The 25,931-nt window shown below is 43.6% G+C and overlaps 1 protein-coding gene across 1 annotated transcript in view; it reads left to right on the forward strand.

The window, feature by feature from the left end:
* LOC132379272 (cardiac-enriched FHL2-interacting protein) overlaps nucleotides 1-23,454 on the forward strand; it is a 94,554-nt gene extending 71,100 nt beyond the window's left edge. The window contains exons 2-4 of the mRNA XM_059946970.1: nucleotides 4,592-4,694; nucleotides 8,109-8,282; nucleotides 19,428-23,454. Coding sequence (XP_059802953.1) covers nucleotides 19,570-23,226 — 3,657 coding nt within the window. The 5' untranslated portion in view covers nucleotides 4,592-4,694; nucleotides 8,109-8,282; nucleotides 19,428-19,569 and the 3' untranslated portion in view covers nucleotides 23,227-23,454. The remainder of the gene's footprint in view (nucleotides 1-4,591; nucleotides 4,695-8,108; nucleotides 8,283-19,427) is intronic.
* Nucleotides 23,455-25,931: the final 2,477 nt, after the last annotated feature.

The following is a 25,931-nucleotide window of genomic DNA, read 5'->3' on the forward strand; positions in this document are numbered from 1 at the left end:
AGAGGGTGGTAAATCTGTGGAATTTGTAGCCATGAGTAGCTGTGGAGGCCAAGTCATTGGGTGTAATTAAGGCAGAGATAGATATGTTCTTGATTAGCCAGGGCATCAAAGGGAATGGGGTGAAAGCAGAGGTGTGGGGATGACTGGAAGAATTGTATCAGCCCATGATTGAATGGCAGAGCAGACGATGGGCTGAATGGCCTATTTCTGCTCCTTTATCTTATAGTCTTATGATGATGACGATTGGGTTCAGGTTAAATGAGAGTTGTCGGGAATTGCTGGGTGTTGCAGCTCGGAGGGCAGAAAGGGCCAATTATTGCTTAATAAAAATAAAAATAAATAAATATATTTGTACATAATTCCCACCCTGCAAACAGTCCCCTTCTGGAGAGCACCATAGGGCTTTTAAAACAAAAGCTTCACACCATCTTAAACACTGCTTCCCCCAAGCAGCTAATGTGATCAACCATTCGAGTTAATTTCCTCCATCTTCCTCGATCTATTACCCCTGTAACTGCACTTTAGACCACTTTTTATAAAGTTGTTTACATTGTAAATACATTACAATGTATTTATGTATTTATGCATATCTTATTTCACATCTGTACTTCAACTTCCAACCTTATTTTTATGTAATTCTTTATTCTGTAAAATGTTTAAATGTTGTTTTTCCTGTTGTTGGGTCATTTGGCCCATCAAGTCTGCTCTGCCATTTCATCATGGCTGATCCTCTCAGCCCCAGTCTCCTGCCTTCTCCCCGTATCCCTTCATGCCCTGACTAATGAAGTATCTACCAACCTCTGTCTTAAATACAGATGGAGATTTGGCCTCCAGAGCTGTCTGTGGCAAAGAATTCCACAGATTCATCATTCTTTGGCTAAAGAAATTCCTCCTTATCTCTGTTCTAAAAGGACACCCCTCTATTCTGAGGCTGAGTCCTCTGGTTTTAGGCTCTCCCACGATAAGAAACATCCTCTCCACATCAGTTCTATCAAGGCCTTTCACCATTCGATGGGTTTCAATTTAAGTCACCTGAATTCTTCTGAACTCTAGTAAATACAGGCCCAGAGCCATTAAACGCTCTTCATATGACAAGCCATTCAATCCTGGAATCAGTTTTCTGAATCTCCTTTGAACCCTCTCCAGTTTCAGCACATCCTTTCTAAGAAAGGGGCCCAATCCTGTTCACAATACACCAAGTGAGGCCTCACCTGTGCTTTATAAAATCTCAACATTACATAACCTTACTTTTGTATTCTGTACCTCTTGAAATGAATGCTAGCATTACATTTGCCTTCCTCATCACAGACTGAATCTGCAAATTAACCTTTAGGGAATCCTGCACAAGTCCCTTTGCACCTCAGTTTTTCTTTGTATTTTCTGTCCATTTAGAAAATAGTCAACCCTTTCATTTCTTCTGCCAAAGTGCAAGACCACACACTTCCTGATACTGTATTCCATCTGCCTTTTCTTGGCCCATTCTTGTAATCTAAATCCTTCTGTAGTCTTTCTACTTCCTTAAAACTACCTGCCCCTTGACCTATCTTCATATTGTGTGCAAACGTTTCAACAAAGTCATCAATTCTATCATCCATATCATTGGCATATAATATAAAAAGAATCAGTCCCAACACAGATCCCTGTGGAACACCACTAGTCACTGGCAAGCAGTCAGAAAAGACTCTCTTTATTCCCACTCTTTGCCTCTTGCCAATCAGCCACTGCTTTAACCATGCTAGAATCTTTCCTGCAATACCATGGGCTCGTAGCTTGTTACGCAGCCTCATGTGTCACACCTTGTCAAAATCCTTTTGAAAATCCAAGTACGTAACCAATTGATTCTCCTTTGTCTACCTGATGTGTTATTTCTTCAAAGAATTCCAACAGATTGTCAGGCAAGATTTTCCCTTATGGAAACCATGCTGACTATGGCCAATTTGATCATGTGCCTCCAAGTACCCTAACACCTTATCCTTAACAATCAATTCCAACATCTTCTCAGCCACTGATGTCAGACTAACTGGTCTATAGTATCCCTTTTTATGCCTCTCTCTTTTCTTGAAGAATGGAGCGACATTTGCAATTTTCCAGTCTTCTGAAACCATTCCAGAATCTAGTAATAAAGATCATTACTAATGCCTCCATGATTTCTCCAGCCACCACTTTCAGAACTCTAGGGTGTACATCATCTGATCCACGTGACTTATCTACCTTCAGACCTGTCAGTTTCCCGAGATCTTTCTCTCTAGTTATGGTAAGTTCACACACTTCATGCCCTCTGACACCTGGAAGTTCCATCATACTGCTAGTCTCTTCTACAGTGATGACTGATGCAAAACGTTTATTCAGTTCATCCACTATTTTGTTATTCCCCATTACTACCTCTCCAGCATTGTTTTCCAATGGTCTGATAGCCTCTCTCGCCTTTCTTTTATACTTTATGTATCTGAAGAAACTTTTAGTATCTTCTTTAATATCATTGGCTGGCTTACTTTCATATTCTATTTTTACCTTCTTAATGACTTTTTTTAGTTGCCCTCTGTTGGTATTTGAAAGCTTCCCATCCTCTAATTTCCCACTAATTCTTGCTCTATTATATGCCCTCTTGTTGGCTTTAACTTCTCTTGTTAGCCATGGTTGTGTCATCTTTCCTTTAGAATATTTGTTCCTCATTGAGATGTATATATCCTGTGCTTTCCGAATTGCTTCCAGAAATTTGAGCCATTGCGGCTCTGCAGATCCCTGCCAGTATTGTTTTCGGATCAATTCTGGCCAACGCCTCTGTATTTCCCTTTACTCCACTGTAATACTGGTACATCTGACTTAGCTTCTCCTTCTCAAATTTCAGGGTGAATTCAATCATATTGTAATCACTTTCCCCTTAGGGTTCCTTTACCTTAAAGTCCCTGATCCATTCTGCTTCAATGCACAACACCCAATTCAGAATAGCTATTCCTGGAGTGGGCTCAGCCATGAGCAGCTCTAAAAAGCTATCTCATAGGCTCACTAGAAATTCCCCCGTCCTGTAATCCATTACCAACCTGATTTTCTCAATCTACCTGTATATTGAAGTCCCCAACGACTATTGTAACATTGCCTTTTTGGCATGCATTTTCTATCTCCCATTGGAATTTGTAGGCCGCATCCTTACTACTGTTTTGGGTTCTTTGTACAACTCCCATCAGGGTCCTTTTACCCTTGCAGTTCCCTAGTTCTATCCACAATGATTTAACTCCTTCCAATGTAAATGTGTACAGTGAATAAACTTGATCCTTCACAAAGCCAATTTTCTCAGTTATCAGAATGGAAAGAATCCAGCAACAGCAACTTCTCCCAATAAAAGGCAAGGACAGAAATTCCTCTCCTATTTAGGCAGCCACATCCTTTGCAGAGATGGGGGCATTAATTAATGGAGATGTTTGAAACACTTTATTTTCTTAGTGAACTTTCATTTATTAGTTACAAAAGTAGAGATGCAGAGAAAGCCATTTGAGCTGGTTGGTAGTAGGAGAGACCGGATGGCTAAGTTATCCATGCTGGTTGCTGGGATATAACTGTTCCTAAATCTGGTGGTGTGGGACATAAGCTTCTGTAACTCCTGCCCAATCTTAGTAGTGAGACAAAAGCATGGCCTGGATGGCAGGGGTCTATGACAATAGATACTGCTTTCTTGTGAAAGTGCTCCATGTAGACTGTGTTGAATGGTAGGGAGGACTTTGCCTATGTTGGACTGGGCTGTATCTAACACTGCCTGTAGAATTTTCCATTCCGAGGCATTGGTCTTTCCATAGCAGGGTGTAATGCAACCAGTTAGCATTGTATCTAATGTGCATCTTTGAACTTTGTCTAATTTTTTGATGACATGCTGAATTTGCACAAACTTTTAAGAAATTTGAGGCACTGCTATGCCTTCTTTGTGATACGCTTGTGTGATAATCCCAGGATAGATCCTTTGATATGGTAATACCAAGAAATTTGAAGTTGCTGTCCTCTCCAAATCCCTTTCCCTCATGAAGATTGGCTCATAAACCTCCGGTTTGAGAATCAGAATCAGGTGTAATATCACTGGCATATGTCATGAAACTTGTTGTTTTGCAACAGCAGTACAATGCAATACATAATAATAAAAGACTATAAATTACAATAAGAAATATATTTATAAAATTAAATTGGATAAGAAGTGCAAAAATAATACTAATGTAGTGTACGTCATTGTCCATTCAGAAATGGCAGAGGAAAAGAAGCTGTTCTAATAGCATTGAGTGTGCGTCTTCAGCCTCCTCCTTGATGGTAGTGATGAGAAGAGGCCATGTCCTGGGTGATTGAGCCTTAATGATGGATGCCTCCTTTTTGAGGCATTGCCCTTCTTCCTCATGTTGTCCATCCTGTAGTCAGTATGGACAGCTTAAGATTAGGCATTTAACTAGCCTGAGCTTGCAATCAGTATTTCTGTGTCAATGATGAGCCTGTTCTCCATGTGCTTAGGGTGTTCAAGTCTTGCCAAAACGACTGAAGGTCACAGCTACATTTCATTAAAGATTTACAAGCAAATGATCTTGTGCATGGAATTAAAATTAATTTCTCCTTCCAGATGGGCAGCAATGAGACCAAATGAAGGTGTGACGAGAGGCGTTAAATGTACAGAAACCAGGACGGAATGCACACAGACCCCACTGCTGCAGCTGACAACACAGGTATGTTTAACACCAACACCATTTACCCAACATCAAGGGCATATATACAGAGAGGAGCTGGAAAAAGGCCAGTATCATGAAGGATCCCACCCACCCTGCTCATGGACTGTTTGTCCTTCTCCCATCAGGGAGGAGGCTACATAACATCCACAGCAGGACCTCCAGACTCAAAAACAGTCTCTTTCCCCAAGCTGCTCAACACCTCCACCCACTAACCCACTCCACAACAACCCCAACATGCACTACTTTATCATTTCCTGTCAGTCACCTTATGTATAGACACTCCTGAGTCTGGTGTCACTTTATGCAAAGATAATCAATCTATGTATATAAGCTATCTTATATATTTATTGTGTTTTTTTATTGTTGTTGTGATCTTTGTCTTAGTGTGTTTTTTCGTGCTGTATTGGAAACAGAGTAGCAATAATTTCATTCTCCTTTACACTTGTATGCTAGAAATGACATTAAACAATTTTGAACCTTGAATCTAAAATTGTGCCATTGACTATTCAACTGTATTTGAAATGAAAATAGATTCATAGAGTCTTAGAGAAATACAGCACAGAAACAGGCCCTTCAGCCCATCTAGTTCATGCCAAAATAATTTAAACTGCCTATTCCCATCGACCTGCACTGGGACCATAGCCATACATAACCCCTACCATCCATTTACCTATCCAAACTTCTCTTCAACATTGAAATCAAGCTGGCATGCACCACTTGTGCTAGCAGTTCATTCCACACTCTCACAACACTCAGAGTGAAGACATTCCCTCTCATGTTCCCCTTAAGCTTTTCACCTTTCACTCTTAGCCTATGATCTCTGGTTGTGGTCCCATCCAACCTTAGGGAAAAAGTTTGCTTGCTTTTAAACTATCTATACCCCTCATAATTTTGTATACCTCTATCAAATCTCTCAGTCTTCTATGTTCTAAGGAATACAGACAGTCCTAACCTACTCAGTCTTATAACTCAGGTCTTCCTGAACCGACAACATTCTTGTAAATTTTCTCTGTACTCTTACAATCTTATTGACATCGCTTCTGTAGGTAGGTGACCAGAACTGCACACAATACTCCAAATTAGGCCTCACCATCATCTTGTACAACTTCAAAATAGCATCCCATCTCCTGTACTCAATACATTGATTTATGAAAGCCAATGTGCCACAAGCTTTCTTTTTGACCCTATCTGCCTGTGATACCACTTTTAATAAATCTGTATTCCCAGATGCCTTTGTTCTACCACACTCCTCAGTGCCCTACCATTAACTGTGTAAGACCCACCCTGGTTGGTCCTAGCGAAGTGCACTTGTCTGCAAAATGATTCATTTTTTTGAAAGTGTCCATCATATTTTAAGATTCTTGTAAAACCTAGAATTTCATTCGGACTTGCAAGTCGTGGATAAATCTTTAACTAAAACTTAATGGTTTTTTCCTGCTAATTACACCCCATTCTATGTCTTAGAAGCATAGAAAAACCACAGCACAATACAGGCCCTTTGGCCCACAAAACTGTGCCGAACATGTCCTTACCTTAGAATTACCTAGGCTTACCCATAGCCCTCTATTTTTCTAAGCTCCATGTGTCCATCCAGGAGTCTCTTTAAAGACCCTATTGTTTCTGTCTCCACCACCACTGCCGGCTGCCCATTCCACGCACTCACCACTCTCTATATAAAAAACCTACCCCTGACATCTCCTCTGTACCTACTTCCAAGCACCTTAAAACGTGCTAGCCATTTCAGCCCTGGGAAAAGGCCTTTGACTATCCACATGATCAATGCCTCTCATTATATCCTCCAAAAGAACCACAACCTTGTAATAGGGGTTGGAGGCCTGTGTGCCTCACTGACCCTGAGAGCCATGTTGGCTGGAGTCAGGGCCTTGTGCTTTGACTCTTGATAGGGTCACCCATGCCGAACAGGTCAAAGGGTAGAGGCCAGACTAACAGTGATCCACAGGTCCTCCAGGTCCAGAAGTTCAGCTCAGGGCTAACAACGCTGACTAGTCAAACATAAATTGTTATGGAAAGCAATGAAGAATCATTATGCATCTGGATGTGATTGTGTGGTCAGACAGAGCTGGAGGACCTTCATTGTTGCCCTAGAAACCAGTGGTGTAATGGACAGTAAGTAAGTATGTCTTGTGTACTCATTTGCAATCTCAATGGCATACCCTAAGTTATGAGCCTACCCACCAGTTGTCCATGGAATGTCTCACGAGAAAGAATGCAACACTGGGTACCCCAGAACTGGAGTGTGGACTGAACAATGAGAGGTTTATGAGTGCATAAAATGATGAGGCATTTGGATAGACTAATAGGATTGGCCTGTTTCCTTCAGCAGAGGGACCAAAAATATGGGTGGGGATGAAAATCAAGCACTTGAAAGATGGTTGAGAGATAATGTGAAATAAAATTCTCTCAGGGAGTAGTCCAAAAGGATATAGAGAACACATACAATATGGAAACAGCAGCTTCATCCCAGCTCACCCATTCTGAATAAGAAGCCCATCAAATCCACTCCCAGTTCATATCATATTCCTCCAAATCCTCCCTATCCATGTACCCATCCGAGTGCCTTATAATACAATGGTAATGTGTGTGTGTGTCTATATATACACACACACCTACTGCCAATTACACTGCTACCTCAGGACAGCAGTGAAGCTCTTCCATCTCTGGTGGTGTTCAGGGCTTCTTTCATCATGTCAGTAGCTTCCTCGGTTTTCACTACTCAGCCATGCAAGTCCTGGAGGAGATTCAGGAATACCATCACACTCGGATGTAGAAGGATTCTTTGTTGCTGTTTCCATTCATTTTGTTTTGCCTGTCAGGTTTAGGGTCAGCTAACCCTAACCCGGGTATCCTGACTGGTTGCATCATTGGCTAGTAGGGAAACAACAATACCTGGGAATGGAAATGGATGCAGAAAATGATGGATACAGTGCAATCCTTCACAGGCCAAGACCTCCTCCCCACCATTACATGTAGCACTGCAGCAAGAAAGCAGCACCCTTCATCAAAGACCGCCCACCGTCCAGGCCAAGCTCTCTTCCCACTACTACCGTTGGGCAGGAGGTACAGGGGCCTTGGGTCCCACAACACCAGGTTCAGGAACAGTTATCACCCTTCAACCATCAGGTTCTTGAATCAGAGGGGATAACTTCATTCACCACTACACTGAACTGTTTCTATGACCTACGGACTCTCTTTCAAGGACATATTACAGCTCTTCTTCCTGGTCTTATTTTTATTTGCACAGTTTGTCTTCTTTCGCATATTTATCAGCCATTGTTTTTCATAAATTCTATTGTACTTTTTTTCCTGTAAATGCCTGCAAAGAGATAAATCTCAATGTAGTATATGTACTTTGATCATAAATTTACTTTGAACTTTGAACTTTGAACACAGGCATGAAGGGCCAAATATCCTCCTTCCATGACGTAAATTTTCTGTGGTGTCAGATCTCTTATTGGCATGTTGGAAAACACTATCCAAGTGTTTCTTAATGCAGTGACTCCAGCTGAACCTGTGTGATGCCAAATAAACAAATCAAGTCATGATGACAGTTCTGCCAAGTTGTATGTAAGTTACAAAGCCACAATAATCTATTACCTGAACTGTTAGATACATGAACCAGGTGTGGAATCTCTGAGGGAATATCTGTAGTTCTCATTAGCCCACTGGGTGTTGAGGGCCACCTACAAGACAACGAGAAGCAGAAAGCCTGGTTACCCCTCAACCCTTCCCTTCTCACCAATCCATCTGGTGCCCCTCCTCCTCTTTCAACCATGGTCCACTGCCCTCCCCTACTGTGTTTCTTCTTCTTCTTCAGCACTTTACCTCTTCCACCTATCACTTCCCAACTTCTTTGTTCACCCCAACTTCCCCACTTTCCCATCACCTGAGAGCTTGTACTCCTTCCCCTCCCCCACCTTTTTATTCTGGCTTCTTCCCCCTTCCCCGCCAGTCCTGATGAAGGGTCTCGGCCCTAAACATCAACTGTTTATTCTGCTGGATAGATACTGCCTGACCTGTTGAGTTCCTCCAGCATTTTGTGCTGGTTAAGGAAGAGCAGTCAGTCTGGGGACAATCCTGGTGGCCACAGCCAAGTATGAAGGCATGGAGAGACTAAACCACCTGTTACAGACTGAGTTGATTATGTATAACATATCACCATTACTGGCTAGGAGTGGGATTGAATTTCAGTCATTAACATGCTCTGAAAACTCTTTCAGCTGGCCTAGTGCCTCGATACTTCACTAGGCAGCATTCGATGTGAGGATCCTCTACTTCATGGAGCAGTCTGCCTTCTCCTGGCAGGACATTTGTCAGCAGACAAAGACTTTCAATGTCAAATCTTCAAGTTGTTCATCCCCCCCCCCACCCACCACCTTATTTTCAAAAATAAACTCGACCAGATAAAATCCTAGGGATTTGTAATATTTAGAAATATTGCAATTAAGTCTATTTCAGAATGTGAGGGAGTATTGTAAATTAAATATAATAAATTTAACCCCCTTTTTATACTGCTGTATACATGGTAAATTCATACTGGGATTGGTGTATTTATGCACAATTTATTTCATATCCACACTTTTTAATCTCCAACTTTATTTTTTCAGTTATTCTTTATTCATTATAATTGTTGAATGATACTTTTTGTTACAAGTCGGCCAACACACCACAGCAAATCCCTAATACGTGTAAAAGTATATGGTGAATAAAGCTGAAGCTTGGTCCTTGATAATAAATACAATTAATATATAAATATCACACACAAAATGTTGGAGGAACTCAGCAGGCCAGGCAGCATCTATGGAAAAGAGTAAACAGTCCACGTTTCAGGCCAAGGCTCTTCATCAGGACTGGAAAAAAAGAGGAGAATTTAGAGCAATAAGGAGGGGTGGGGGAGGAAGAAGTCCAGGGAAGAAAGGGAAAGGTGAGGAGCACCAGAGGGAGGCATTGAGCTGGTAAGGAGATAAGGTAAGAGAGGGAAATGGGAATGGGAATGGCAACTTCCAGTAATTGCCTCCCCACCTTCACCAGGGTCTTATACCCTCGCCCATCAGATTCTCTCTTCTCTGGCTCTTTATCTCTTTCACCTATCAGCTTTCCAGCTCTTTACTTCACCCCTCCCCTCTCCCAGTTTCACCTCTCACCTTGTACTTCTTCCTCCCCTCCTCCCACCTTCTTGCTCTGTCTTCTCATCTTTTCTCCCAGTCCCGATGAAGGGTCTCGGCTTGAATGTTGACTGTTTACGCTTTTCCATAGATGCTGCCTGACCTGCTGAGTTCCTCCAGCATTTTATGTGTGTTGTTTTGGATTTCCAGCATCTGCAGATTTTCTCATCATACATAAATATGACTAATTACAAATATTCCCTCACCATCTGAATAAATTAGTAGAAAATGTAGAATAATGAGCTTGTGTTACAAATACAGAATACTGGAGGAACACAGGTGGTCAAACAGCGTTGATGGAAGTGAATAAACGGTCCATATTTTGGGCTGAGACCTTTCATCAGGACTGGACAAAATGGCTAATGATATTGGTTTAAATCCATTTATTTATTTATTTATTCACTTATTCATTTAGTTATGTATTTATTTACATAAATAGATAATTACAGCACAGAACAGGCCCTTCCGGCCTTTCAAGCTTTCAATTTAACCCTAGCCTAATGACAGGACAATTTACAATGACTAGTTAACCTACTAACCGGACTGTGGGAGGAAGCTGGAGCATCCGGAGGAAACCCACACGGTCACGGGGAGAACGTACAAACTCCTTAACAGGCCGCGTTGGAAGTTGAACCCGGGTCACTGGTACCATAAAGCATTGTTCTCGCCACTATGCTACCGTGCTGCCCCACTGTAGTTAGTGGTTAGCACACAGTTGGTTACTATCAACATCTACAATGATGTAATACACCCAAAATGCTGGTTTGTACAATCAGGACGCTCTCTGCTGAAGCTCTCAGTCTGAACCGTCAACTGTTCATTAATTTCCATCAGTGCTGCCTGACCTGCTGAGTTCCTTCAGCATTTTGAGTGTGTTGCTCTGGATTTCCAGCATCTGCAGAATCTCTTGTGTAGTGTTCATGCGTTCATTCAGAAATCTGATGACAGAGGGGAAAGAGCTGTTCATGAATCAATTATGGGTCTTCAAACTCCTGTACCTCTTCCATGATGGTGGTAATGAGAAGAGGGCATATCCCAGATGATGAGGGTCTTTGGTTACAGCTGCGCTCGATGGTGGGTGTGTTATGCCCATGATGTCGCTGGCTGAGTCTACAAACCTCTGTAGGCTAATAAGTCCAACAAACAAAATCCCTTAATACATCCTGAAGATTACATTATCCTAACTGGTGGTAATAAACACCATTAGGCATTTTGTTCGTTAATTAACTTTATAGTCTTTATGAATAATTTAAATATATTCAGTCACAGTTCAGATTACAATTACAGAGGTTCTGTAAGTCATTACACCAGGGATATTACAATAGTGTAACAGTTAGCATGGCACTATTACAGCGCAGGGTGTCAGAGTTCAGAGTTCAATCCAAAGCCATCTGTAAGGAGTTTGTACGTCCTCCCTGTGTACGCATAGGTTTCATCCTGGTGCTCCACTTTCCTCCCACTGTCCAAAGGTGTATTGGTTAGTAGGTTAGTTGGTCAACGTAAATTGTCCTGTGATTAGGCTAGGGTTAAATAGGTGGATTGCTGGCAGTGCGACTCACTAGGTCAGAAGAGCTTATTCTGTGCTGCATCCCAAAAGGGAGCACTTTGTTCTGAGTTATATCATCCAGTGGTAGTCTTTCTGCTGTTTGGGTAGAGGTGAGCACCATCAATCTGGCGCTGCGATCACAGTTAGGTACAGTCAATATATCGAAGAACTTGTGGTAGAACATGTATGCCTGTAAATACAGTACTGCAATATGGGTGGAGTCCAACAGGTTTCCCATCCCCGCAAGAGATTCTCCAGATGCTGGAAATCCAGAGTAACACACAGCAGATCAGGTAGCATCTATGAAGAGGAATAAAGAGTCAACTGAAAAGAGGATGCTGTCCAAGTTGCATGCCATCTTGGACAATGACTCCCATCCACTCCATAATGTACTGGTTAGGCACAGGAGTACGTTCAGCCAGAGACTCATTCCACCGAGATGTAACACTGAGCGTCACAGGAAGTCATTCCTGCCTGTGGCCATCAAACTTTACAACTCCTCCCTCAGAGTGTCAGACACCCTGAGCCAATAGGCTGGTCCTGGACTTATTTCCACTTGGAATAATTAACTTATCATTATTTAATTATTTATGGTTTTATATTGCTATATTTCTACACTATTCTTGGTTGGGCAGCTGTACCAAAAACCGGTTTCCCTCGGGATCAATAAAGTACGTCTGTCTGTCTGTCTGTCTGTCAGTTCAGCCGAGAGTCTTCATTGGGACTGGAAAGAAAGGGGGAAGAAGGTGGGGGAGGAGGAGGAGGAATACAAACTGGTAGGTGATAAATGAGTCCAGGTGAGGGGGAGGGTGGGTGGGTGGGAAGGAGGAATGAAGTGAGAAGATAGAAGATGATAGGGGGAAATTGTTGAAAGGCTGAAGAAGAAGGAATCTGATAGGAGGAGAGAGTGGACCATGTGAGAAAGGCAAGGGGTGGGCACCAAAGGGAGGTGATAGGTGAGGAGAAGAGAAGGGGTAAGAGGACAGTCAGAATGGAGAGTGGAAAAAAAGAGCAGGGGGAGAAATTACTGGAAGTTATAGAATTCAATGCTCTCAGGTTGAAGATACACAATGGAATAAGAGGTTTTGGTTCTCCATTCTGAGCGTGGTCTCATTGTGGCAGTAGAGGGGCCATGGACCGACATATCTGAGTAGCAATGAGCGGTGGAATTTAAACGATTGGCTGCCATTGCGGATGGAGCAAATGTCTCTCCTACCTTTCCCTCACCTTGAGAAAAAAGCACCATTTGTTGCAAAGGTTCTCCACAGGTAGAGGTGGGTGACCAGTATCTGTTAGGCTACACCCTAGCAATTGGCAGAGCATCCTGGATATGGAACAAGCTGTTCCCCAATACTCGGCTCTTCCAGTAAGGAGCCCTGTTCTCGAAGGGAAGGCAAAGGAGGACTGTACTGTACAATTCTGCTGATGCTGGAAATCCGGAGTACCAAACACTACTTAGGAGGTGACCAATCAGCCCTTCAAGTATGAGAGTTCCTTTCTATCTTGTTAATTCCCAATAATCCTCTCCTAAAGTGGTGGGCAAAAGTTACTGTGGCCAATTAAAAACACGTCTCTGGGTTGTAGCAGCAGAGTGAGGTGCTGGGGAAGACAACGCAGAAAGAAGCTAAGCAATAAATTTAACATATTACCTTCTATATTCTAGTATTGCATAGTATTGGATATGCTGGGGTGTATACAAGATAGAGAGGCATTGATAGTGTGATCAGTCAGAGGCTTTTTCCCAGGGCTGAAATGGATAGCATGAGAGGGCACAGTTTTAAAGTCAACACGTACAAACAAGCTGGATGATCTCAGCAGGTCGGGCAGCATCCGTTGAAAGGAGCAGTCAACGTTTCGGGCCGAGACCCTTTGTCAGGACTGAAGAAGGAGGGGCAGGGGCCCTATAAAGAAGGTGGGGAGAGGGGGAAGGTGAAGGTGAAAAACCAATCAGAGGAAAGATCAAGGGGTGGGGGAGGGGAAGCAGGGAGGGGATAGGCCAGAGAGGTGAAGAAGGAATGTAAGGGGAAAGCACTATGGGTAGTAGAAGAAGGCAGAATCATGAGAGAGGTGATAGGCAGCTAGAAGAGGAGGCAGAGTGGAAGTATGATAGGGGAAGGGAGAGGGAGGGAATTACTGGAAGTTGGAGAATTCGATGTTCATACCAAGGGGCTGGAGACTACCCAGACAGTATATAAAGTGTTGCTCCTCCAACCTGAGTTTGGCCTCATCATGGCAGTAGAGGAGGCCATGTATGGACATATCCGAATGGGAATTTGAAGCAGAGTTGAAGTGGGTGGCAACCAGGAGATCCTGTTTATTGTGACGGACGGAGCGTAGGTGCTCGACGAAGCAGTCCCCCAATCTGCGTCAGGTCTTGCCGATGTAGTGGAGGCCGCACCAGGAGCACCGGATGCAATAGATGACCCCAACAGACTCAGAAGTGAAGTGTTGCCTCACCTGGAAGGACTGTTTGGGACCCTGAATAGTGGTAAGAGGGGAGGTGTAGGGACAGGTGTAGCACTTACACTTGCAGGGATAAGTACCGGGTGGGAGATCTATGGGGAGGGACGTGTGGATCAGGCAGTCGCGGAGGGAACGATCCCTGTGAAAAGCAGAGAGGGGTTGACAGGGAAAGATGTCTTTAGAGGTGGGGTCCTGTTGAAGGTGGCGGAAGTTGCAGAGGATAATGTGCTGGATCTGGAGACTGGTGGGGTGGTAGGTGAGGACAAGGGGAACACGGTCCCTGGTGTGGTGATGGGAAGATGGGGTGAGGGCCTAAGTTTTAAAGTGCTTGGAAGTAGGTACAGAGGAGATGTCAGGGGTAAGTTTTTTACACAGAGAGTGGTGAGTGCATGGAATGGGCTGACAGTGACAGTGGTGGAGGTGGATACGATAGGGTCTTTTTAAGACACAAAAGTACAACTGCAGATGCTGTGGATCAAAGAAGACGAACACAACGCTGGAAGAACTCAGCAGGTCAGGCAGCATCCATAAGAAAAGAGTAGCCAACGTTTTGGGCCAAGACCCTTCACCAGGAAAGTGGGGGGGTGTGGGTGGTGGAAGAGAGGACCGAAGCCCAGTAATAGAAATAGGGGAGGGGGTAGGGCGTAGAGGCGCCAGGTGGAAAACCAATCAGAGGAAAGATAAAGGGGGAGGGGGAGGGCATAAGCATGAAAGAACTGTAGAGATAAAGAAGCAGAAAGTTGAAAGGGGAGAGAGGCAGAGAGGGACCTGGGATAGGGGGAGGGGGAGGGAATTACCAGAAATTGGAGAATTCAATGTTCATACCACCAGGCTGGAGGCTACCCAGACGGTATATGAGGTGTTGCTCCTCCAACCTGAGTTTGGCCTCATCATGGCAGTAGAGGAGGCCATGTATGGACATATCTATATGGGAATGAGAGGCAGAGTTGAGGTGGGTGGCAACCGGGAGGTCCTGTCTATTGTGACGGACGAAGCGTAGGTGCTCAATGAAGCGGTCTCCCAATCTGCGTCGGGTCTCGCTGATGTAGAGGAGACCGCATGGGGAGCACTGGATGCAATAGACGACTCCAGCAGACTCGCAGGTGAAATGTTGCCTCACCTGGAAGGACTGTCTGGGGCCCGGAATGGTGGTAAGGGGGGGGGGGGTGGGGACAGGTGTAGCATTTGCGCTTGCAGGGATAAGTGCCGGGTGGGAGTTCTGTGGGGAGGGACGTGTGGACCAGGTAGTCACGGAGGGAACGATCCCTGCGAAAAGCAGAGAGGGGCAGGGAGGGAAAGATGTGCTTGGTGGTGGGGTCCTGTTGAAGGTGGCGGAAGTTGCGGAGGATAATGTGTTGGATCCGGAGGCTGGTGGGGTGGTAGGTGAGGACAAGGGGGACCCTGTCCCTGATGCGGTGACGGGAGGATGGGTTAAGGGCTGAAGTGCAGGAAGTGGAGGAGATGCAGGTGAGGGCATCTTTGATGACGCCAGAAGGGAAACCACGATCCTGAAAGAAAGTGGACATTCGAGAGGTCCTAGAACGGAAAGCCTCATCCTGGGAGCAGATGTGACGGAGATGGAGGAACTGGGAATAGGGAATGGCATTTTTGCATTGGGCAGGGTGGGAAGAGGTATAGTCAAGATAGTTATGGGAGTCAGTGGGTTTGTAGAAGATGTCAGTGGATAGTCTGATGACAGTGGGTCAGGGTCTTTTAAGAGACTCTTGGATAGGTACATGGAGCTTAGAAAAATAGACGGCTATGGGTAAGCCTAGGTAGTTCTAAGGTAAGGACATGTTCGGCACAGCGTTGTGGGCCGAAAGGTCTGTATTGTGCTGTAGGTTTTCTATGTTTCTATTTTCTATATTACATAAACTTCCAAATAATTTTAAACATTGAGCAACACACAGAAAATGCTGAAGGTACTCAGCAAGTCAGGCAGCGTCTATGAAGAGGAATAAAGAGCCAACGTTCTGGGCCGAGATCCTTTATCCTCTTCCCTCTTTTTCTATCTCCTACTCTGGCCATCTCCTCTTTCTTTATCCCCTTCTCTCTTCTTCTATTCCCCACCTATTCTCCTTTCCTGCTTATCACCTCCTCTGGGTTGCTTTCTCCTATGGTCCACTCTATTCTCCTATCAGACTCCTTCCCCAGCCCTTTACCTTTCCCACCCACCTGGCTTCACCCATCACCTTCTAGCTATCCTCCTTCCCCTTGCCCCACCTTTTCATTCTGGCATCTTCACCCTTCCATTTCGGCCCTGAAGAAAGGACTCGGTCCGAAACATCGACAATTTCCATAGATGCTGCTTGACCTGCTGAGTTCCTCCAGCATTTTCTGTGTGTTTCTCTGGATTTCCAGCATCTGCAGAACCCCCTGTGATTAATGTCACCATCTCTGTCTCCTGTGTCCATTGAAGAAGAAGTTAACCAATACTTTATCAAAAGTTAGATTTCTATGAGACCAGTTATTCTGATCCCAAATTTAAGATAAAATTTATGTTAAGTTCAAGGAAATAATTTCCAGACACTACAATGAACTTCGTGGGGTTTTTGTGTGTGATTAACTGAATGTGAATTGATTTCTAAAGTAAACATACTGTAGATTGAATACTCTCCTTCCCACATATCTGCCTGCTCATTAATTAAATAAGAGAACAGAGGATGGATTATTGCATACAAGCATAAATAAAAATTAAACATCTTTACTGTTACTTAGTTCAAGGTCTGTGGGATTAAAAACAAACTTTGAATTATAATCATTAATGTTTCTGATCACAGTTATCAGACCACATAAAGTCAAAAATGTATTGCATAAGAGATAAACACAGGAAAGCAAAATGATAGAAAAATATGTCAATGCCCCTTTAAAATTATTAAACATTTTAAGATTGCTATATACATTGACTTCCCCAACTGAATGATCAAGCTTTAGCAATTCTTTAATTCTATTCTGTTCACAGTTACACTTCTGCCAATGTGACTATAGTACTGAAAACTGAAGTGAGTAGGCAGGCTTTTGAAGCTAAGAAGTTCTTCAATATTGAGACATGTTCTTGTCTTTCACAACATATTTTACCACATTTATTTATTCACCCACTTTGTTTAATTGTTTATTTATTTACTTACTTACTTATTTCAGAATCAGAATCAGGTTTATTATCACTGGGATGTGACATGAAATTTGTTAACTTAGCAGCAGCAGTTCAATGCAAAACATAATCTAGAAGAAAAAAATAATAAATAACTAAATCAATTACAGTATACGTATATCGAATAGATTAAAAATTGTGCAAAAAAAACCAGAAATACTATATCTTAAAAAAGTGAGGTAGTGTCCAAGAGTTCAATCTCCATTTAGGAATTGGATGGCAGAGGGGAAGAATCTGTTCCTGAATCGCTGAGTGTGTGCCTTCAGACTTCTGTACCTCCTACCTGATGGTAACAGTGAGAAAAGGGCATGTCCTGGGTGCTGGAGATCCTTAATAATGGACGCTACCTTTCTGAGACACCGCTCCTTGAAGAACTCCTGGGTACATTGTAGGCTAAAAGATGGAGCTGACTAAATTTATGATCCTCTGCAGCTTCTTTCAGTTCTGTGCAGTACCTGCCCCCGCCCCCCATACTAGACAGTGATGCAGCCTGTCTGAATGCTCTCCACGGTACATCTATAGAAGTTTTTGAGTGTATTTGTTGATGTACCAAATCTCTTCAAGCTCCTAATGAAGTGTTTACTTATTGGGATTCAGAACGGAGTAGGCCCTTACTGCCCTTCGAAACACACTACCCAGCAATCCCCCAATTTAATGCTAGCCTGATCACAGGATAATTTACAATGACCAGTTAGCCTACCAACTGATGCATTTTTTGTGATCTGGGAGGAAAGCTGAGCACCCGAAGGAAATGGGAGAATGGATAGACTCCTTACAAGCAAGCAGTAAATGGGAATTGAACCCGAGTCGCCTGCTGTAAAGCGTTGTGCTGACCAGTATGCACAACACTCCACCTATTGCTGTCCTCCAAGTTTCTCAATTCAGAGAAGGTTAAGGAAGGTAACATGTTTGAAGTTAGGAAATGGACCATAAAGATATAATACCAAGATGAATAGAAGGTTTGACACTACTTTTATTTGTTTGAGCAGCCAAAATGCTCATTCCATGGCGATCAAGGCAGGTGGGAGACATACCTCAAATGGTGATCTGTGGGAGTGAGCAAGATGGGGCGCGAAGCTGGAAAATAAGACCAGAAGACCATAAAACATGGGAGCAGAATTAAGCCATTCGGACAAATGAGTCTGTTCCATTATGGTAGATTGACTACTGCACCACCACTAATGTCTTGTCACTGGAACAGTGAACTGCTTACTTGTTAACTGTGCTGTGCACCATATGCATTTTGAATTATATTTTATTGACATACTTATGATAATATTTTGTTTTTTATGCTATGCGTGATACATGTTTTGAGCTGGTCATCATGGTCTGGAGAAACAATATTTCATTTGGTTGTATATATGTATAGCCAAATGATAATAAACTTAAACAGATTATCCCTCACAAATCCATTCCTCTACCTTCCCAGTGTAACCTCTGATGCTTTGACTAATCAAGAACTTATCAACCTCCACTTTAAATATACACAGCCATCTACAGTATTGAATTTCACAGATTTGCTTTCCTCTGGCTAAAGAAATTCATCTTCACCTCTGTTCTGGAAGGAAAGAGGACAGAAGCCAGACGGTGAGGGGAAGGGAAAAGCTGCAATCTGGCAGGTGATAGGTGAGACCAGGTGAGGGGAAAGTCACTTTCAGTCACTGCAAGGCCATTTCAGACTGATAAAGAGTTCAGCCCAAATGTTGACTCCTTATTCCTCTCCAGATTTGCTGCCTGACCTGCTGGGTTCCTCCAACATTTTGTGTTTGTTACTTATCATTTTACCAATTTACTATTATTTTGTAAAGCTCTGCACTCTCCCTTTGCCCCATTTCCAAGTTCAAAGTAAATTTACTATCACCATATACTGCCCTGAGATTCATTTTCCTGAAGGTATTCACAGTAGATACAAGCTAACACAATAAAATCAATGAAAAACTACACTCAAAGATTGATAAACAACGTGCAAAAGACAAGAGTCCAAATGCAAAAAGAAAAATAAATAAATACGTACATAATTAAATAAATATTGAGAGCATGGATTGTAGGGTCCTTGAAAGTGAGTCTATGGGTTCTGGGGTCAGTTCAGTGTTCACTCTGGTTCAGAAGCCTCATGGTTGAGGGGTAATAACTGCTCCTGAACCTCCTTCCTGAATAGAGTATGGCCAGGATGGTGGGGGGTCCCTGATGCTTTCTTGTGACAGCGCTCTTTATAGATGCATTCCATAGTGGAGAGCGCTTTACCCTTGCTACACTGGGCTGAATCCATTTCTGTTTGTAGGCTTTTCCATTCAAGGGTATCAAAACAAAAGTGTGCAGACATGATATTATGGTACAGATATCAATATGATAAACCTTTAAACTAAAGCATTGTTTTTATTACACAGGAAAGAAATCCTTGTTTCATGACCTGGTATCTGAATGGATGAAGGATGAAGAAGCTTCAGAATTCTTGAGTACCAAGCAAAGTATCGTAGAAGCGCAGAGAACCTCCTCAACGAAACAGACTGTGGGGAACAGATCTGAGCCATGGACTCACTTAATAATAGAGGTTCAGCTAAAAGGAGAATCATGCAGGCACATTCTAAACCTGTGGATGGTTTTAGTGATACGTCAAGTGCTGGGAGCATTTTGGACGAAGCAGATAGAGAAGTAAGTAGTCTTACGGAACGTGCTTTCAAGAGCTTGTGTGTTGTAGAAGAAGGCTCGTGCAATGAGTTTGAGGTGCACAGATCACCACTGGCTGTCGGTGTGAATCATGCTGCTCCAGCCCCAGAAGGGAAAAAGTATTCTGGAGGCAAACTGAAAAACTGTAATGTGTCACCTAAAGTCACCAAGAATCAGGCAAAAGAGTTGCCAGAGACATTCCAAGAATCAACAGGACAATATTCTGTTGGAGAAGAGAAAGCTGGCATGGGAAATGGCTTCCTAATTGAAGCTAATGAGAAAAACCAGCAGAAATCAAAAGTTGGAGCTTTTCATCAATGTGACAGAAATTTCACTGGGACTGTTGGGGTCAATGCAAAGCCATCTTCACACTTTGAGCCACCTGGGGAAGACGCCATTAAAGACATTGCGCAGTTCGACCCGTCAGCCATCATCAGCTTGCACAGAGAGAAATCCAGCTTTTCTGCTGCTTGTCAGGAGAATTATTGGGTAACTAAAAAACATGTTGCTCAAGAGAAAGGCAGCAAAACCAATACTTTAGGATATCTGAAATCCTCCCAATATCGAAAACCTACTGACTTCAAGACTCTTCACGACTCCAATAAAAAATTGGATAAAGCCCTGTCTGAAAAAGTCAGCAGGCTGAAGAAGTTGGATACAAAGAACAGTTTCCTTCACAGTGAATGCAGTGCATTCAAATCCTGGCAGGATCACAGCAAGTCTCTGTTTAAAGAGGATGCTTCCATTCAAACACAGAACCCCAATGTCCACCTGAAAGCTTCTGACGAAGGTACCATCGCTGAGAAACAAGCTCCTTCATTAGTGCAGGCAAAGTCTCTTAACAAAGTCAAAGAAACTGAGATGCAGCATCCAGTCAGTCGTTCACCCTGTAATAGAGACATAGAACCCCATGTACCTGTGGCTGAAGAAAATCTCCACACTGTCAAAGGAAACCAGTATCAGGGTGGTAGTCCTCAGATGGTTAGATCTGAAGAGGGCAGTGGTGGCATGGTAGAAAATGGGGTTGAGGAGAAAGGTTTTCAGCTGTGGAGGAACTCAAGGTATCCAAGAAACAAAATGCAAATGGAGGCTGAGTCAGTGGGTGTGGAAGAACCGACAACGAAAGGTCCACCCATGGCTGAACCAGTTGCTCGTGGGGAAAGCCCTTCCTTCAGCATTTCAAAGCTCCTGACACCAAACATTGTCCACGGTACAAATGAAGCAGAACCACACAGAAACCAGCCCACCGAGGTGACACCTCCCTTCACTCAGCCATGCACCAATCAGGGCGATGAGATCAAAGGTGACAACCAGACTCTTTTAGGCTATAAATCCAAAGCATCAAATCTGATGTACAGTCTGAAGGATGTCAGGAAACGGGTAAAATCCACCTACTCACCAGCTGTTGCTCCACAGAACCTGTCAGAGCCTGGAAAAGCCAGGTTCTATCTCTATCAAAGCACCCAGCAGACCAGCACAAGAACATCTTCCGCTCCTGTTCAGCTGGCCATCCAGGAAAACTGTGCGACTGATGCCAGTGATCAGGGGAAGGTTGGCAGGGTGCCCAGTGTTGCAGATGCAAGACCTCCTGCTGATGGTCTCAAAGTTGTCATGGTTCCCAAAGGCGAGCTGGACATGGGGAAGAATGATAACTATCTGAACCTGCCATCACCACAGACGGTTAAAGAAGGTGGGAGCTACCCCGTCTGGAGAACAAGAAGTTCCAGACCTCAGTCGGCCATGACAGCGTCAGAGATTCATGCAGGAAGAAGTCCGCACAGAAGGGCTTCACATCAGCTGAATAAACCGAAGACAGATCTTCCCACGACAACTTCACAGGACTTGCTGACTGCGAGTGGTAGCCCAGAGACATCTCCAATTGCGCAAGAAAGGGCAGAGATGAGACGGAGTAAGCCTGAATGTGACCCGGTCTGCCACTCAGAGAAAGATGGTCGCACACACGAGAGGCACTCCAGAAGGCAGGAGGGAGCATTGACGTCACAGCGGTCAGAGGATGCTGGTCTCCCAACCACAGACCCGAGTGCATCGAGCATCCGAGGTTCTTCCCATTCGATAAGAGAAGACAGGACCAGGCAGGATTTAAAGTTATCCAGTCAGTCCTACATTGACTTAGGTACCAGCAAGTCCCAGGTCCAGGAGTCACTAGCAGGTCACCACTCGAAGGAGCTGTGTCCTGGAAATAATGCCAATGTTTTGAAGAGTCGCCCTGCAGCCGAAAATGACAAAACCTTTGAAAGGAATGAGTTAGAGTATTACGCACTGAGTGATCCAGCTACAAGCTCTGAAAGGGGAGGGGAGAAACAGGCCACACTGATGACATTTCAAAGTCATTCCCCGCAGGAGATATTGAGAGGCCTGCCAGAGAATAAAACAAAGGAGAATGGTTCTGCAGTCATGTGCGAAGAAAAGTTCTACAGTATTTTCTCAAAACAGGAAGAAGACAGATCAGGAAGTAACATCCCAAGTTCCCCGCGACTTGGTCTGTTTAAAGCCAAGGAGAATGTACTGAGAACAGCCTCAGGAGCAAAACCCACAAAGCTAACTCTGCCCAAAGGGGTGGGTGAAGATGCTGAAACACCAACTACGCTTCCATCAAATGAAACCCCAGAAGGTGCCAAGCCTGACTCAGTTGAGATGTGTTTGGCCAGTTCAGCCACTCCCAATCCGAGGCCGGAATCAACATGCAGCCTGGATTCAAAAGCAGCGGCAAAACCACCTGTTGTCCCTCCCAAGTCGGAGAAAGCACTGCGCCGGGCCAAAAAGCTGGCAACCAGGAGGAAAAGGTCAGAGAGCAAGCAGAGATATCAGAGCAGCGAGGGAGCAGAAAATGATGCTTCTCCAAGTGTGCCCATGTCTCCCACAAGTGTGCCCACATCACCGCTGCCCGCGAGTTGCTCTCCAGCTCCTCAACCGCCACTCACTCCGTGTGATTTCCCTGCCCTTCCTGACAGCCTGGCATTAGATAGCGCTCAGTCCTTTACCCCTCTACATTCATTCCCATTCAGCCAACAGAAATTACTTCAAGATCCCGAAACTGGTCAATACTTTGTTGTAGATATTCCCATCCAAGTGCAGCAGAAGACATTGTACGATCCAGAGACTGGGAATTATTTCCAAGTGTCCATACCCTCGACAGGTCAAAATACCACACTAGACTTTTTTAACACTTCCTATGTGCTGTATCCTGGATTTCTGTCCTTCCCACTGACGTCGTCTCTTAGGGCCCCTTCCCAAATGTCAGCTCCCGCAGTGCTCCTGGAGATACAGAGGGAGGAGGAGTCTCTGAATGAACGGACTAACTTTGATCTGGGATACACAGAGGAGCGAGAAAACCAGCCATATATTGAGACACTATATGACTCTCACACAGGGAGCAGGGCAGCTAGTGAAAAGGAGTCGTGGTGTAGTGCGATAAATAGTCAGATCCAACCAGAAGACCATAACTTGGAATTAATAGTCATGGGGGATCTGGAGGATATTGCCATAGAAAACGACTAACATAGAGACAGTGAAGGCTGTGAAGGCCTTTGCTGGAGAGGAGTCTGGTGTCCATTGAGCTACTCAGAAGTTACATACGGAGGCGTCCATACACGTGCTGCTTTGTATTGTGGTTCCTAACCCTTAAGATGTTAAATTAGATGTGGCATCAAAGATTGGAAAGTGAAATAAAGAGACAAAAGTTGTGTAAAAAACGTATTGGTTCTTAATGACGAAGGGAGAGCAGTTAATGATGGGTGTGTTGGCAGGCTTGGTCACATGACTGATGACAACCCATACCGAATTTGAGACAAAATGGTGGAGGGACTCAGCAGGTCAGGCAGCATCTATGGAAACAAATTAACAGTCGATGTTTCAGGCTGAGACCCTTCATCAAGACTGGAAAAGAAGGGGGAAGAAGCCCAAATAAGACAGTGGTGGAGGGAGGGGAAAGAGTACAAGCTGGCAGGTGATAGGGGTCCTCCAGCATTTTGTGTGCGTTGCTCTGGGTTTCCAACTTCTGCAGAATCTCTTGTGTTCCAAATTTCAGGCTTTCTGAAGCCTGGATTTGAATGATGGTTCTTAGCAGAAGGATGAAATACTTTGATATGAAGTTCAAAGTACCATGCTGCATCCTTAAATCTGTTGGCCTCCGAGCCCAAGTATCCCCTCACACTGAGAGAAATTCTAACCATGTTCCAACATGTTTACCAAGGCATCCCCAGTGGGGAATTTGAATTCAAATAATTCTGCTTGAACTGTGGTCAAACTCGGAAGATCACTGCTTTCCCACAGAAAACAAGTTCATAAGGTTCGTTTGTCTGAATCAGAATCAGGTTTACTATCACCGGCATGTGACATGAAACTTGCTAACTTAGCAGCAGCAGTTCAATGCAAAACATAATCTAGAATAAAAAGAGTAAAAATAAATAAATAAATTACTGTATATGTATATTGAATAGATTAAAAATCATGTAAAAACAGAAATAATATATATTTTAAAAGTGAGGTAGTGTTCAAGGGTTCAATGTCCATTTAGGAATCAGATGGCAGAGGGGAAGAAGCTGTTCCTGAATCGCTGAGTGTGTGCCTTCAGGCTTCTGTACCTCCTACCTGATGGTAACAGTGAGAAAAGGGCATGCCCTGGTTGCTGGGATCCTTGATAATGGACATTGCCTTTCTGAGACACCGCTCCCTGAAGATGTCTCGGGTACTTTGTAGGCTCGTACCCAAGATGGAGCTGACTAGATTTACAACCATCTGCATCTTCTTTCAGTCCTGTGCAGTAGTCCTTCCCCCCTCCACCCCATACCAGACAGTGATGTCAGAATGCTCTCCATGGTACATCTGTAGAAGTTTGAGTTGTTTTTGTTGACCTGCCAAATCTCTTAAAACTCCTAATGAAATATAGTTGCTGTCTTGCCTTCGTTATAGCTTCATCGGTACATTGGGAGTAGGTTAGAGCTTCAGAGATCTTGAAGCTGCTCACTCTGTCCACTTCTGATTCCTCTATGAGGATTGGTATGTGTTCTTTCGTCTTACCCTGTCTGAAGTCCTCGATCAATTATTTTGTCTTGGTGACGTTGAGTGCAAGGTTGTTGCTAGGACACCACTCCACTAGATGGTATATGTTGCTCCTGTACGCCCTCTTGTCTCCATCTGAGATTCTACTAACAATGGTTGTATCATCAGCAAATTTATAGATGGTATTTTGTGCCAATTAGTTTAACCTCCCATTACACATATCCCTACTAGGCAATGCTTCATACATACAAAGACACTAATCTTATTCAATAATTGTGTTCAGAACATATTAGATCCAACTGAACTTCTCTGATAATCAGCTATCTGATTTCAGTGCTGGGGCAGACAGATGGCACAGGCGCAGACACACGCAGCCCTGAGACACCAGCCAAGGTTATTTGATTCCAAACAATTGGTTTATTGAACATTACAGAATGTCTCTCTGGTGCTTCCTGCTCCCTCCACTCTCCTTTTTCCTTTTTCTTAATCATGATTTCCATCTCAGTCTACAACAGAGAACAATATCAGAATCAGGTTTATCATCACCCATAAGTATCATGAAATGTGTTTTTTTGTGGCAGCAGTACAGTGCAATACATAAAATTACTACAATACTGTGCAAAAGTCTTAGATGCCCTAGCTATATATGTGTGCCTTAGACTTTGGCACAGTACTGTGTATAATACATTAATATTTTTAGCGAAGTTTTTAAATGGCATCAGTTGCATGTGTTTGTGTTCAAAAAGCAGTGACTTTTGGCACTGATTGTTGGCGAGAAATAAACAGTAAGACAATTCAAAACTGTTTTGCTCACTGTGGTTTCAAGCTTTCAGGCTTGGGGATTCCAGAAATAGCCACGAGTAAAAATTAAATTTTTCCTTACTTCAATGAGTTAAGACCTACAAAGAATTTGAAGGTATCAACAATAATGTTGAATGTTACAATGAAAGTGAACATTTGAAGGATGCATGGGCCAACCAATGCTCTGAGCAGATTTTTACACAGCCTGAAAACTGCATGGCACTTAGAACATAGAACATAGAATAGTACAGCACATTACAGGCCCGTCGGCCCACAATGTTGTGCCGACCCTCAAACCCTGCCTCCCATATAAACCCCCACCTTAAATTCCTCCATATACCTGTCTAGTAATCTCTTAAACTTCACTAGTGTATCTGCCTCCACCACTGACTCAGGCAGTG

Source organism: Hypanus sabinus, chromosome 21 (genome assembly GCF_030144855.1).
Source record: "Hypanus sabinus isolate sHypSab1 chromosome 21, sHypSab1.hap1, whole genome shotgun sequence".
Lineage (NCBI taxonomy): Eukaryota > Metazoa > Chordata > Chondrichthyes > Myliobatiformes > Dasyatidae > Hypanus > Hypanus sabinus.